Below are 14,701 nucleotides of genomic sequence, written 5' to 3'. Positions count from 1 at the left end.
CTATTTGCTGTAGAAGCTCTTTTTTGGTGTTTTGGAGAAAATTTAAGGGCTTTAGTCCACCTTTTGCCGTTGGGCATGTCTGAGCCTACAAACCTATCCTAAGCTATTTTTTTCACTAGTTTTAAACCCCTCAGAGTAGTCTGTGGCCTCCACTTACAATAGTGAGCACAGAAGTAAACTGCATATTTTGAAGACCCCCCAAAACTGAAAAATTAAGGTGTCTTCGTCTACCTACCATTGGCATTTCATGCTTTAGGAAAATAGAAGATAGGTTTTAGCTCGTTTAAAGTTAGTATAACTGTGCACAGTTGAAAAGTAATTTTTCTAGACGTGTGTCAAAAATGTTTGCTGAAGACCTTAACGTTGCAGTCTGCCTTTCAACACGTACATCTGCAGTGTGCCAAATACCCAGATCGTATAAGAAGGCAGAAACTGAAGGTCTCTAGTAAAGTCTCTAATCTTTCGGATTTTCTTGTTAAGTAGGTAAGTGGCATAAGGTATCGTGTAATTAGTGCCAAGAGGCAAACGCCAAAAATCAAACACAACCCAAGAGACAATATTAACTTTGGTCGTGAGGCTGTTGGCAAGTGAGGCTCAAGACCCACTGCTGCTGATCCACCCAGCAGACTCCCTGGAGGCGACGCCCCCTTCTGTTCAAACTGCGGCCGGTGCGCACCTAGGTGGGCCGGGTGGGGCTAGGCGGAGGCGGGTAGGGTGGGAGGCACAGCTGGTGCAGCCCCCGCCTCCCACTGGTTCTAGAGGCTCTGGGCCGACCCGCCTCCGCTCTCCGACGCCCAATCACCTGCAGCCTCCGGGGACACGTTCCGTCGGCAGCCACGCCCCCAGCCGACCCGGCGTGGGGGCGCCTTTAAGAAGCCACACGGGCGACGGGCTCGAGCTAGGGCGCGCGACAGCGGACGGCGAGGCCTGTGTGCGCCGCCCTCTCGGCTCTCCTGTCAGGAGCTCGGCTCTCCTGTCAGGGGCTCCGCAGCCCTCGCCTCGGCTTCCCCGTCACCCGCGCGCTCTCTCGCCTCTCCTCAGCCCGCCGGCCGGGAACTCGCGCGCTCGGCTCCCGAGGGGTTGGGCCATGGGGCCCTCCCGGGAGCAGCCCGGCGCCGCGCGGGGAACTAGCGAGGCACCGCCGCCCGGGCCCGCGCCCGTGGGGGACGCCACGCTGCCCAGACCAGGACCCTCGAACGACTCCGAGGCGACTGCCGAGAAGGTGGAGGTGGAACTGGCGGGGCCAGAAGCGCGGGAGCCCCCCGAGGGCGGCTGGGGCTGGCTGGTGATGTTGGCGGCTATGTGGTGCAACGGGTCGGTGTTCGGCATCCAGAACGCCTGTGGGCTGCTCTTCGTGTCCATGCTCGAGACCTTCGGGTCCGAGGACGATGACAAGATGATCTTCAAGACAGGTGAGGCCCCGAGCGCTTCCCGCGTCCGAGGCACGAGCCGTGGGTCTGCCCGCGCGTGCCCAGCCTGCCGCCCGCGGGGCCCGCGTGTGCCGGACTTGGCGTGGGATCCAGACGCAGGCGCGACGCGTATGGAAATGGGTCGCAGAATGTGCTGTCCAGGGCTTCCTTCTTTGCTCAGCAGAATGGGCGCCAAGGTGCACAGGACTTTCTACTAAGGTTGGAAAACAGCCTCCCTACACCATTGTGTGGATAGTCTCTTTCCTGACCACTGGCGTTGGACGGTCCATCTGTCTCTGGGCTGCAGAAGGGTGTCGTGTATATTGGGGAACCACGCGGGAGTTTGGCAAAATGAGAAACGTATCCCAAGGTCATAGGGAGTGACGAGGGGAGCCGTTGGAGAGCCACCCCCCCCCCCGTGCTAAATATAGAAGCATAGGAGGTAGCAGAGTCGGAGCTAGGGGACTGGGAGGAGGAAGGTTCGGGTGGCCGCTGCCTGTTGTGGTCTTTGACGTTTTCTATCATGCGGTAAAGTACAAGCCAAAGGCGCAAACTCAGCATTTTCCCCTGTAGAATGCCCGTTACCTACTCTTGACTGGGTAGGAGGAAAAAAGGTGTTAGGACCTGTGTATAACACTTTCACTTGAATCATTTCACCTCATCCTGCAAAGCAGGTGTTGCCAGCTCCATTCGGGAGAGAAAACTGAAGCTTAATGAAATAGAGTAGCACAATGGAGATAGAACACACATCACCTGCCTTCAGGGGCTAAGTGATTGCCATTACTAAGTCAGTCTCCGATGCTATTCAGAGAACTTTATAGGATTAATAATCTAATTAAGGTTTTAAAATAAAGTTTTAAACTCTAACTTTCTATTTTGTTGAGCGAATATTTTTTAAGTCTTTAGTATGCATACAAAGAATAAGCAAGACTAAAAATTCTAAGACAAAGGTAATGTTGAGGGTGTAACAACCTTATGACAATAGTGTTATGCTATTTGTATCATTCTGCACACTACTTCTATTCTGCATCATGTTTAAGATTTATCCACATAATACTTCAAATTCTTATTTTAACTTAATTTGATTTTCATTATATGGATATATTTTACTTTATGCGTCGTTCCTTTAATAGACATTTAGACTGCCCCAAACTTATTATAAATAATGCTGCAATGGATATTCTTGTACATTGTCTCCTTGTGCATATGAATCACATTCCATGTTTAACCCGAATTTCTGTTCCCGGAATATATACTATTGAAGCTGTCCTGTTGTACACATCAGAGTTAGATACAGAAGTGTTAAAAATGTAGTTATATGTCCTTTTAAGGATGGCAACCCCTGTAAATATCAGTAGGCTGTTACATATGTATATACAGTAATACAAAAAATTTTGTATCTTTTCTATATAAATATTGAGTATCTGGGAGGAAAAGCTCAAGTAGGCAAAAGTGATGGTTAATTTTTTTCTTGCTGATTCCCGGGACTGACATTCCCCAGCCTCAAGTTAACCCTTTAAGACTAGTTTCTGTACCATTTAACCTATTTTATCTGGGGTCACAGGGTTTTTGTTTGTTTGTTTGCTTTTTAAGACAGAGTCTCACTATATAGATCAGACTAGCCTTAAACTCATTGTGTAGAATAGGCTGACCTTGCACTCACAGTGATCCTCCTGCCTCAGCCCCCAGGATTCTAGGATTATGTGGAATTACAGGCACGAGCTACTTAACCTGGTGAAGGTGAGGTTAGTCTCCTCTTGTTTGTTTTTTCAAGTCAGATTCTCACTGTGTAGTCCAGGCTGGCCTTGAATTCATGGTGATTCTCCTGCCTCACCCTCCTGAGTACTGGGATTATAGGTATGTACCACCATGTCTGAAAGTCAGCAGCATTTTCTAAATGTGACAGATACCTGAGATCATTAGTGTATAAAGGCTAAAGGTTTATTTTGCCTCACAGTTTTGGAGGCTCCTGTCCACCACAGGTGGACCCTGTTGCTTTCCGGCCTGTGGTGAGGCAGCACACGGCAGCAGCATGTGCACAGCGGAGCCATTCACCTCGTGGTCTACTGAAGAGATGCCATGTTCCCCCTTGAGGGCATGATGTCAGTAACCTAAGACTTCCCACTAGACCTGTCTCTTAAAGGTTCCACCATCTCCCGCTATCTCCAAGCTGAGTGCCACATTTTTAACACATGGGCCTTTGGCAGATGTTTCAGATCCTAACTGCAGCAGTGAGGCAAAGGAGTAGAACTCTTGAATTTTGTTTTCAGTTTTGATGAATGTTTTTCTTCCTTTACTCAATTTATTCCTTGACACGTCTCTTAGTTATATTAGTGATGCTGTCATACAGACAGTTGTAGAAGTATGCCAGTTAAATGTATGAAGATCTTTGTGACTACCATGTCGGATTTTGCCCCAACTAGCTTGTGATCTGCATATCCTTTGTCTGTTACCTACAAAGGAGTCCTGTGTGCTTGTAATGGCCTCGTATCACTCTGCAGCTGGGCTGAACAATAGTTTTTACTCAAGTGCTAGGTAATGCATATGTAACTAATACGTTTTTAGGGCTGAAAAATAACCAATCTCAGTTGTGAAAAAATGGTTATAGTCTTTGAACAAGTTGTCATAGAGATCTCTCTTTCACTCTCTGCATACGGACTCTCACTTGCTCACATCACACATGGTTCATCAGATCCTTTTACCTACAGGAGGCACTCAAGTATTTGTGAATACTTGCTTTGGTTTTTTTGCCAGTGAATCAGGGCCTTATGCATGCTAGGCAAATGTTCTACCTTTAAGCTACGCCCATATCCCCAAACTGCTTTGAAATTTGCTTGTGTTTCTTTAACTTTGATATTCTAATGCTGAGTCGTCTATGATCAAATATGTGCAAACTGCAGGTACAACACAGATTGTCTTGAATTTGTTTAAGGCTTTTATTTTTCAAAGTTTTGATGTATTGTATTATTCATGACCTGGTCCTGAAGGGCAGTTAGTTCTGTCTCTTTGTTTTCAGCAGCTTATTTATAGTAATTGATTGGCCCAGCAATACATAGAGAGACGGAGGTGGAATGGGAATGTAGGTCTCCAAATGATTGTGCACATTTTTTGAGCACTTCCTGTGGCTAAAGGCTTTCATGCATTTCCATTTAAGCCTTACTGCAACCCCTCAAGATAGACTGTAGTAGTGTCTTTCTTTTCAAATGTGCAAACTCAGGCTCACAGAGTTGTAGTAGGCAAAGGAACCAGATTTCAACCTCAGATTTATTTGACTCCAGGAGTTGGGTTTTTAACCACTGATCATCTTGTACTGGTTAAATAATATTATAAAAATCTGTTAATTTTTGACTAGTGATTGTTTGAGTATTAATACTAGACAGTCTGTCTGGGATTACAAAGAAGCCTGAAATATTCTTTACTTTGTGGGCAAGAAATAATTTCCAATTATTAATGTTTCACTGAACGAGGGCTTTGAAATCTAGAGGGACTTTTTATAAACACGATACTTGATACAAACATGGTATTTAAGGAAAGATCTTGGGCTTCCTTTGAAGAACCACACTTCTTAGGCTTGATGCATAGTTGTACAGTGCTTGCCTGCAGGAGCTTTCCCCCTAGAGGAGCTTTTTGGTGTCTCATTATGTATTTGAGCCTGGCCTCTATCTCAGCATGTGACCCAGACTGGCCTCAGACTCATAGTAATCTTTCTGCCTCAGTAGTGCTGGGATTACAAGTATGCACCACCATGGCTGACTTTATCTTCTTGATACAGTGCCATGGCACAGTGAGATCTTGGCTAGGGCATTAATCTCTTTGTACTCTTGTACCTTATTCCTGGAGAGACAATTTTTAAACTGGTTATACAGAGGATTTGATTTCGTTTTGGCAAATTTGTACATTCACATGCATGCTTTGTTCATTTTAACCCCCTCCTTAACCCCCTGCCTTGGCTTTCAACTTAGGTAAGTAGATTCACATATTTTGTGGGGGTGGTCACTGCATATATTTTGGTCATGTCCAGCACACTATTCCCTGCCCTTGCTTTCCCTCTCTTCTCCCTTATTCTCTTCCTCTTGTCTAACTATGGTCTCCCTTCTACTTTCTTGTCATCTTTTATGGATTCCACATATTAAGGTGAAGGTGTGGTATTTATTGAGAAAGACAAATATTTTAATGGTACATTTGACTTTTAAAAAAATACCAATTTTAAACAAGTCTGTTTTTAGAATCAATAGTTAGGACTGTTAATGATGACTCTTTTGAAGAAATTCCCATGTCTTCATGGTTAAGAGACTTGGTTAAGAAAGTTTTTATTTTAGTAATTCTAAAAATGTGTTCTGAAATTGCCTTTCTTTAAAGTGGAGGTCTGTGGGAAATAGGAAATATGGGAAATAGTGCATACTACAGTCCTCCCTTCGATATTTAAATTAAAAAATCTAGATATTAAAGTTAAATTTAAAAGAAAGCTTGACTACCAAAAAGATCCTGAAAGAGAGGCTGTTGGCCACCGTCTTTCCTTTATTGGTGACATTACAGTGAGAGTCATGAATTAGATCTCTGTCTCTGTCTGTCTTCCAGTCTCTTCCTCCCTCCTCCCTCTCTTATTGGCAGTACTGGGGACTTGAACCAGAGCCTTGCCCAGAGCTACATACATCTCAAGGCCTTTATTCTTTGAGACAAAGTTTTGTTAAGTTGGTAAATTCTCAGACTGGACTTAAATTTGGGTCCTTCTTGCTTCAGCCTCCCGGAGTGCTGGGATTACAGGTGTTCACCACCACACCCAACTGTGAAGGATTTTTGGTAGCATTTAGGGGCAAATAGTAATCTTGCAACATTTCTCATTGTATTTTACCAGCCTGTCTGAAACTTCAGGTCAGTTAGTGCCTCTCAAAAGTTTGCTTTCTTTCCACATGTTTATGTTTATGATTATATTGCTACCTCCTACACTTTTCCTGAGAAGGCTTAGGTCTTTAAAAACTGCTGAAATAAACTGGCAATAGAGTAACTGGAGAAGAGCCATAACAAAGTTACTTGATTATAGTTTTATGTCACACTCACACAGGAATCCGCAGATTTGACAAAGAAAGTCCCATCTTCTAGCAATAGACTGAGGAGGGGATGGAACGCCCCCAGCAAGGCCATCGGTTTGCACTCTTCTTGATTCGTCAATTGTAGTCATTCTTTCTCCTGAGTGTGGGGCAGGGCAGTGTGAAATGGGTCAAACAAGTTAGGTCAGAGAATTTCTTTGTAGTAGCTTTTATATAGTGTTTATATGGGGAGTTGATAGAGTAATATTTTTAGGTTTTATGACTGGCTTTGGGGGAAGAGGCTCTGGTTTCTGTACCCAGAGGAATTCTCGTTGTAGTTTACCTTGAGAGAGAGTGAACCTTAGCGACAAGAGGGCAGGAGATCTGAGAGACACTTCTGAGACTGTTTCTGAACTCTCTGATGTGGAGTGTGTTTTCTAAGTCCCAGTATCTAGAATGCAGTTGAATGTTACAGCTAAACTATGGGAAGTTCTGGCTGTGGAAGTCGGAGGTTAACTCTGCTGTTTTGCCTTTTGTTTTGGTTTGGTGGGGAAGGCTGCCTGTATAACCATTTTGATATCTTAGGAAAGTTTTTAGTAACAATCCTTTGTTGAACAGGTTACATAAATGAGTAACTTGGCTCATGCCCTTGTATATATTTTAGTATAAGAAAAACACCTGATTGTTTGCATTGGGAAAGAGGTGGAAAAGCCAAAGGAACTTGCTTATGGCAGTAAACATATGTAAGCTGCTTGCTAATGTCAGTCAGTAGAGCATTAAAATGGCTCCAGGAATTGAGAATAGTAAAGAAATGACTATAGTGTGAGCACTTCATTCCATTTCTAGAATGTTTCTGGATTCAAAGCAAGACTGCATAAAGAACACTGGGAGTAGCGTAGAAAGTTTTCCTGTGGTGCTTTATCATGGAGTTTTATCAGCATAGTTAACTGCCAGAAGAACCAAATCATCCAAAACTGAAACCATAGCAGAATTATTTTAGGAGCAGTTTTGAGATAGAGTTTGGATAAATTGTGCATTGGGCTCCTGAAGTGATTTTCTGTCTTCACGTGGGTACATGCTGAATCAGTGTTGTGGTTTTGGAGACCTCGGTCCCTGGCTGTGTACTTCCTTCAATTTCCCTGCCACCTCGTGGTGTTTAATAAGGTGTGACTCTAGCTACTCTTTTGGGGCTGTTATTTCCAAACCTATGTGTAATTTCCGGGTAGTTACATTTAGGTGCACATGTTTATTATACTCAACTAAAGTGAATTCACTTTTTAGCCACTCCTACAATGTTTCCCCATCACCCAAAAACAAGATTCTCTCTGTGCATAACACCTTTGGGTACTTCAGTCAGAAACTTGAAATTCAGCGTAATTTCTTTTCTCTTCCCCTTCCTCACTTGTTATGTTGAATCGGAGTCCTGTTTTGTTTACTTCCTTAATGTTTGTCATGTGGTTCATGCCTTTATCACTTTGGGTCTTGGTTGTTGTCATATCCTTTTAATGGGTTTCCTTGTCCTAAGTTATGTACTTAAGTGATTTTTTTCTTTTTCTTTCTGTGTGTACGCATGTGGGTATAGGTGTGTGTGTGTGTGTGTGTGTGTGTGTGTGTGTGTGTGTGTGTGAGTGTGTGTGTTTGCACCAATGTAGTGCTGGGGATTGAACCCTTGGTATTTTCACTTACCTATGTTCCAAGCTCTTTACAAAATTTATTTTGAGACAGGGTTTCATTAAGTTGTCCAGGTGGGACTCAAACTGGGGATTCTCCTGCCTCAGCCTCCCATGTGCTGGATTTACAATGGATGCCACTGAGCTTGGTTTTGAATGACTTTTCTAAATTACTGGACTACATCATTTTTCTGTTTAAATGCCATCAGTGGCACTTACTACTTTTAGGAAAATATTAAACTTCGTGCCATAGTTAAAGGCTTTCAGTCTCCAGCTCTTGCTTGACCTTCTACTCTTGCTCTCTGCGGGGCTCCCTTTCTTGCTCTCTGTGCCCAGCCAGATGAAGGTCTTGCACTTAGATCTGCTTCTCTGCTTTTTCCTTCTATGCTGTTACAGGTCCTACCCTCCTCAGTGTGGTCGTTTGGCCTTGTAGGATTCCAGTGAAACTGTTGACTGTTTTCTTCCTTAAATCAATACCCTGGGACATAACAGCAATTTTATGAAATGTGTTACATTTTTGATTTGGGAATGTTGAGGGGATTTACTGCATTTTGAAGTCTCCTTTGAGGATTTGAATGCATTGTGTTAAGCTTAGATAAAAGACAGAGAACTTCATTCCAACCTCTTCTAATGTAGTATTTTGTGAAACTCATTTTAAAGAAATTCGTATTTATTTAAGTCATAAATTGCATAGTCCTTTACCATAAAGAAAGGACTTTCATACATGTTACTTTATTGTCTGGGCTTTTTTCTATTGTCTAGGCAGGTCTTGAACTTCTGAGTTCAGCTGGTCCCCCTGCCTCTCAAGTACCTAGGACTGTAGGTGATGCCACAGTGCCCAGTTTATAATAGTAGACTAGGGTGTCATTTATAGATAAAGAAGTTGTGATTTCTATAGGTTATGGTTAAGTTTCAAGATTATCTGTGCTTTAGCCACTGAGTTGAACTTATGAGCCTTGTGTTAGCTAGGAAAACATTTGAATTTACATAACTGTTGGCCTAAAAGTAGAATCTACTTTTTCCTCCCTATTTTCTGTGATGGAACTGAAAGAGAAGTAAAAAGAATTAAGATATGTTATGTATATGTACCAGTTTCCCATGAAGAATGTATACATTATGCATCACAAGCATATGTTAATTTTAAAACACTATTTTCTGCATTTTTATTTGTATGCTTTCTTACAATCTTGATGATTCTCCTACCTATGTCCTCAAAAATCCTGTGAAGTCATTTTTGAAAGGGAGTTCTATTTAGAGTCATCCTATACAGCTGAACCAGAAATCTGGTATTCTATTCAAATTAAACAAGTGAGCCTCAATAAAAACATACTGACCCCGAGCATAACTCCAATGGACAGTTCAGAGCTCCCGCCCAGTGTGGTGCCACTTACATAGAAACCCTGGGTGTTTTCCTTGGCAAAGAGTCAGAATGATGACTGTGGCGCACCTGAGAACTGTGTAGAGCCATCCCACAACAGAGCGTTCAGCAGGGCTACTGTGGTGGAGAAGGCAGTGCTCTCAGAGGCCTTGGTGCCTGATGTCCATGGCCGTAGCTGCTCTGTTAATGTGTCTTTCTTGACTGCGGAAGTAATTCCTCACCTTACATATAGGAACCAGAATAAGGTGCTGAGGAGATGACTTGCTTTAGTCCCAAGTTAAGTCTTTGATTCATTTCACTATTATTTTCTTTCTTTTATTTTTCTGTACTGGGGATTGAACTCAAAACCTTCTCGCTGAGCTACGTCTCCAGCACACTTCTTCATTTTTTATTTTCAGACATGGTGACACTAAGTTGCTAATTTGCCCAGGCTGAGCTCATAGTTGGGATTCTCCTGCCTCAGCCTCTGGGGAGTGCTGGGATTACAGACATGTGCTACCATGTCCAACATCACTAATTTTTAGTTGTAGAAGTAAATGTGAGCTTTGCTTTAAGTTAGTGTATATAGACCAAAGCAGTATTTATAACCTCCCTTTTTCTCTTTGGAGAAACAAAAATCTTGTTATCTTTGAAATTTTTGATATTTTTCATCTTGTTTGATGATCTTTGTTGTTAGTTTTTGCTTCATGTTGCAATTTCAAATGACTGCATCCCACAGGATTCACGTTTATCTATGATTATGTAAGTAAGGACATTCTACAAAGTTAAGTGGTAGTGCATTTGAGTCAGAGAGTTGCCATCACCTATCTCTAATAATGTAACCCATGAGATTTGATAGCAGTACTCCCAGTACTTTAATTTGTAAGAACTATAACAGTAAACTTGCCTTATAAGTAAGCCATTTTATAAGAAAGAATAAATGAAAGTTCCTATGAAGTTTTAGTTGTGTTATATTTTGTATCTTTCGGCTCAGAGAAAAATGTTCATTTTTAAATATTCTGGAACAGGTAGGGAGGATTTTAAATAAGATGATTTGGCACATTTTAATTCTGGATCAAAACATTTAATATGTGATCGGATGATGTTAACACTGAGCCATAGTCGGAGCCTGCACATTAAATTCTTACTGAATTTTGTTGTTTTTGTCTTGCTTTGTAGTGCTAATTGAACCCAAGACCTCATGCATGCTAAGGAAGCACTCTGCCACTGAACGATATCACCATTCCTTAAAATTTTTTTATTTTTGAACAGAGGGCAAAAGTGGAAAAAGGTCAAATAGAACAGGAAATAGATTCTTATTTGTGTTTTTATGTATAATTATATGTAAAACATTAAATCCAGTGTTGGTAAATACTTTTTCATCTAAAATCTTTATTTTGGCAGTTCTTAAGTGCTTTCAGTGCACAGGCTACTTGTATAGGGAGCAAAGGCAAATAGACCAATTTTTTTTGTTTTTGTTGTTATCATTTGAAATTGCAACATGAAGCAAAAACTAACAACAAAGATCATCAAACAAGATGAAAAATATCAAAAATTTCAAAGATAACAATATTTTGTTGTTGCCTGAGTTAAAAACTGTTACTTTTTAATATTTTTTATTTTAAAGAGAATTTTAAAAACAGCAATAAAAAGATACAAGGTTTCAAAGCAAGATGATAGAAAATTAACAATGGCTATTGTATTGTATAATGTTATTTTCAGAAAAGCTGCTCAGATTACCAGATATAGGAATACAAAATTGATCAAACAATATAAGCCCTAACTGTTCGTTTCTGTGAACTATTAGGATTAGTGGTACAGTTGTCTTAGGCTGCCTTGTGTGTGTATATATATATATTTTTTCCCACTTTGCTTCTTTTCTCCTTTCCCAATTGTTTTCCCCATCCCAGTTGTTCTTTTCTTTTAAGCAGCTTCTTGCTCTTTCACTATATGTATTGTACATTCTGGATCTTATTTACTCTTTCAATTTTTTACACTAGGGAGACAATGCAGTGTTTACACATGTGAGTCTGATTTATTTCGTTAATGAGTATGGTCTCTATTGCATTCATTTACCTATAAAAGCCTTGATTTTTATCTTTCTTTATAGCTGAGTAGTACTCCATTGTATAAAAATACCACATCTTTTTAAGCATTCCTCAATTGATGGGCATTTGAGTTGTTTCCAAGATTTAGCTATTACAAATTGTGCTGCTGTAAACATAGGTGCACATATATTGCTATGGATAATGTTTTTAATTCTTCTGGGAAAATATCCCGAAGGGGAATAGCTGGGTCAAATGGGACCTCCAATCCTAGTTTCCCACTAACAGTGGAGAAGGGTTCTTGTTTCCCCATAGTCCCTCCAGCATTTGTTATTGGGTTGAATTTTTGATGATAGCCATTCTTTCTGGTGTGAGATGGAATCTCAGTGTTGTTTTATTAATTTGCATTTCTTGAATGACCAATGATGTTGAACATCTTTTCATGTATTTGTTTGACATTTGTATTTCTTCATCTGAGGACTGTGTATTCATCTCAGATGCCCCCAAAATGGGTATGTTTTAAAGCATAGGTTAAAAGAAAACTAAAAGGTTCCACTTTATTGATCTGGAAACAGTAATTATTTTAGAGAGGGATTTGGTTTATTTGCAGTTTTCTTTTTTACACACCTCTTGCAGATATGTAGCCTTTTAAGAAAAGCCTTCTTGGAGGAATAATAGAATCTTTCCAAGCAGTTTTTTTTTTTCAACAGAGCGTGGAACCTTAAACTTTTACTGTTTTACAGATACTGTTTTCAAATGAGTGTTGAGACCATCTTAAAAACCTTTCATTTTGGGCCGGGGGATATAGCTTCTTGGCATAGGCAGCTGCCTGGCAAGTGCAAAGTAATGAGTTTGATCTGTGATACAAAAAAAAAAAAAAGACAAAAACCAAACCAAAAGCAAAAAACCTTTGATTTTGAATTTTGGAATTGTGAATAGGAATTATAGATTTATATATAAATGCTTACTTTTGTTTTCTATTGCATCACAAACTATTTTTAAAAGTATTTTCACTTTTCCTTAGGACACCTACTAAGTGTGGGATTCCACTTACTAGTTTACTCCAGTTTATTTAAACAAGCCCCCTTTGTTGGCTATTTGAGTATAAGGGAGGATTAAGTAGTAAAAGTAGCATTATCTGAGTACGGTTTTGGACAAATTGCTTTCTTAGCTTTTAGATTGCTCCCATGGTTAAACATTCAAAAGTATGCTTACTTACTGGTTCAAAGCTATGGACAACTTCTTACCACTTGTTCCATATTGCCAGATTATTCTTTAGAAAACTGAAACTAGTTTACTGTGTCACCAGCAGTGAATTGGAGACCTTCCAATGTTAGGTTTTGTTTTTAATGAGTATTTGCTAATTTGATAAATGGCATTGGTATTTTAACAATTAACTTAAAATCACATTTTATTCTATAAGTCTATGTGCTTTCTCAGTTTTGAGTCCTTTTAGCAGCAAATGGCTTGGCATCATACACAATAAGATCAGGAAATACAAGAGGACATTAACCAGTGAATATATTGGGTAAACTTTGCTACCATCGGTCCCAGTATTAGGAAGGCCTTTGAGTCTCACCTGACACACATTGTCAGGTAGGGCACACCTTTTTCTCTTCCCTCTGCTCTGTCAGCCCAAGTGTTAATTGAGGTCTTCTTTTAGGGATTGAGAGTGAGCTGAAAATTTACCACTTAGAGACCTGGCCATGAAGACTTACTCCTCTTCTAGGTGTCTTCTTGTCCTGCAGAGGCTCATAGGTATCTTGGTCTCCTTCAGTGTTATCACTTTACCTGACCCTTCTCTGGACCCAGGCTATTTCTTTTGAAAATACCTTTAATTATTTTTGATGTATTGTATATGTGTGTTTTAAATTTTATTTTTGCTTTATTCTGTTTTGAAAGAACATAGAAATCATTCGAGTGCAAACTGCACTGAGTCATGCAAGAGACAGAAATGGGTTTGACTTATCTAGAAAGGTCATGAGGAGAGATAAAGTTATATGTACATGAGTAACTAAAGCACTATGCTATAAATACTAAAGGCAATAAAGCAAGATACAGGATGGTAGAGGAGCATAACATTATCGTCAAGTGAGTGGAGAGTTCTTTTGCTGGATTCAGATAGAAGTGAATTGGCACATACAGCTCCGCTATTGGCCCTGATGCCACTGGATGATGCCAGAGAATACTGAATGCTGCTGATTGACACAGCTGGCTCTGGGTCTGCACCACTGCCAGCTACTGCCATTCAATATTAGCTTGTGCTGGGCACTGTCTTTGTGGCTGCTGCTTTCCGTAAGGTCTTTAGGGTAATAACCTCCAAAGAATTGTGAGGATCTTACAGGACATTCTGAGTCTATACTATCTGAGAATTGAATCATGAACAGATTTGCAGGACCACCGAGCAAGTCTTTATTTTAACTGCACCCTTGTGGCAGCACAAGGAAGTCATTATATCAGAGGGACCCCCTAGAGACTAAGGAGAGGAATCAGAAGGGGAGTGCTGCATCTACAGCACTGTGGACTTACATTTGCTCTAATTTAGGCCTATTTATGGGTTCATAGGCAAGCTGTGATTGGCTCAAGTTGGTGAGGGTTGTCTAGGGCAGCTGCGGTCCCATGGCCAGGATTCAATGAAAGCATGTGGACATGAGCCCTTTGATAGACCATCTCCAGGATAACTGACAGGGATGAAACCAGAGAATCTCCAAAGGGGCTAGACATTTTTATGACCATTTACTGGGGCTTGGGAGGTTGGGAATATTAGTAATGGGCCAGGTCTGTTTCTGATGTAAGCCACATTAGGGTACCCCTCTTACCCTTTGTGGAGTATAACACATTTTTTTTTGTTGTAAAGTTCCCAAAGCATGGGTATGTCAAACCCACATTTATTATTTATAATATTTCTATTGATGAATTAGTAATTTTAATTTATGAGTTTTAGTAAACAATGAATGCTTTAACAGGAAAAATATTACAAAAATTGCATTTTTAATATTTATTGAGTGCTTATAACAAAAGTGTCAGAATATTTTAGACTTTGGTATACAAAGTCTTAAAAAAAACAAATAAATTACTGTATGAACTACAATGAAAATATCAGTAGCACTCTACAAAAAATAAGCATTATCTTTACTTCAATTATCACACCAAAGGCAGTCTTCACACATGACAACAATGTATTCCACACACA

General features: G+C 40.6%; 1 protein-coding gene across 1 annotated transcript in view; it reads left to right on the top strand.

Annotated features, from left to right (window-relative positions):
* Positions 1 to 869: 869 nt before the first annotated feature.
* The window catches only part of Slc16a10 (solute carrier family 16 member 10), a 104,078-nt gene continuing 90,246 nt past the window's right edge, over positions 870 to 14,701 (top strand). The window contains exon 1 of the mRNA XM_003466442.5: positions 870 to 1,412. Within this exon, the coding sequence (XP_003466490.2) occupies positions 1,088 to 1,412 (325 nt within the window). The 5' untranslated portion in view covers positions 870 to 1,087. The remainder of the gene's footprint in view (positions 1,413 to 14,701) is intronic.

Source organism: Cavia porcellus, unplaced genomic scaffold (assembly GCF_034190915.1).
Source record: "Cavia porcellus strain 051 isolate PalLab524CR breed Dunkin Hartley unplaced genomic scaffold, mCavPor4.1 scaffold_7, whole genome shotgun sequence".
NCBI classification, from domain to species: domain Eukaryota; kingdom Metazoa; phylum Chordata; class Mammalia; order Rodentia; family Caviidae; genus Cavia; species Cavia porcellus.
Note: the sequence above shows the minus strand (reverse complement) of the source record. Positions and strands in the feature narration are given on the sequence as shown.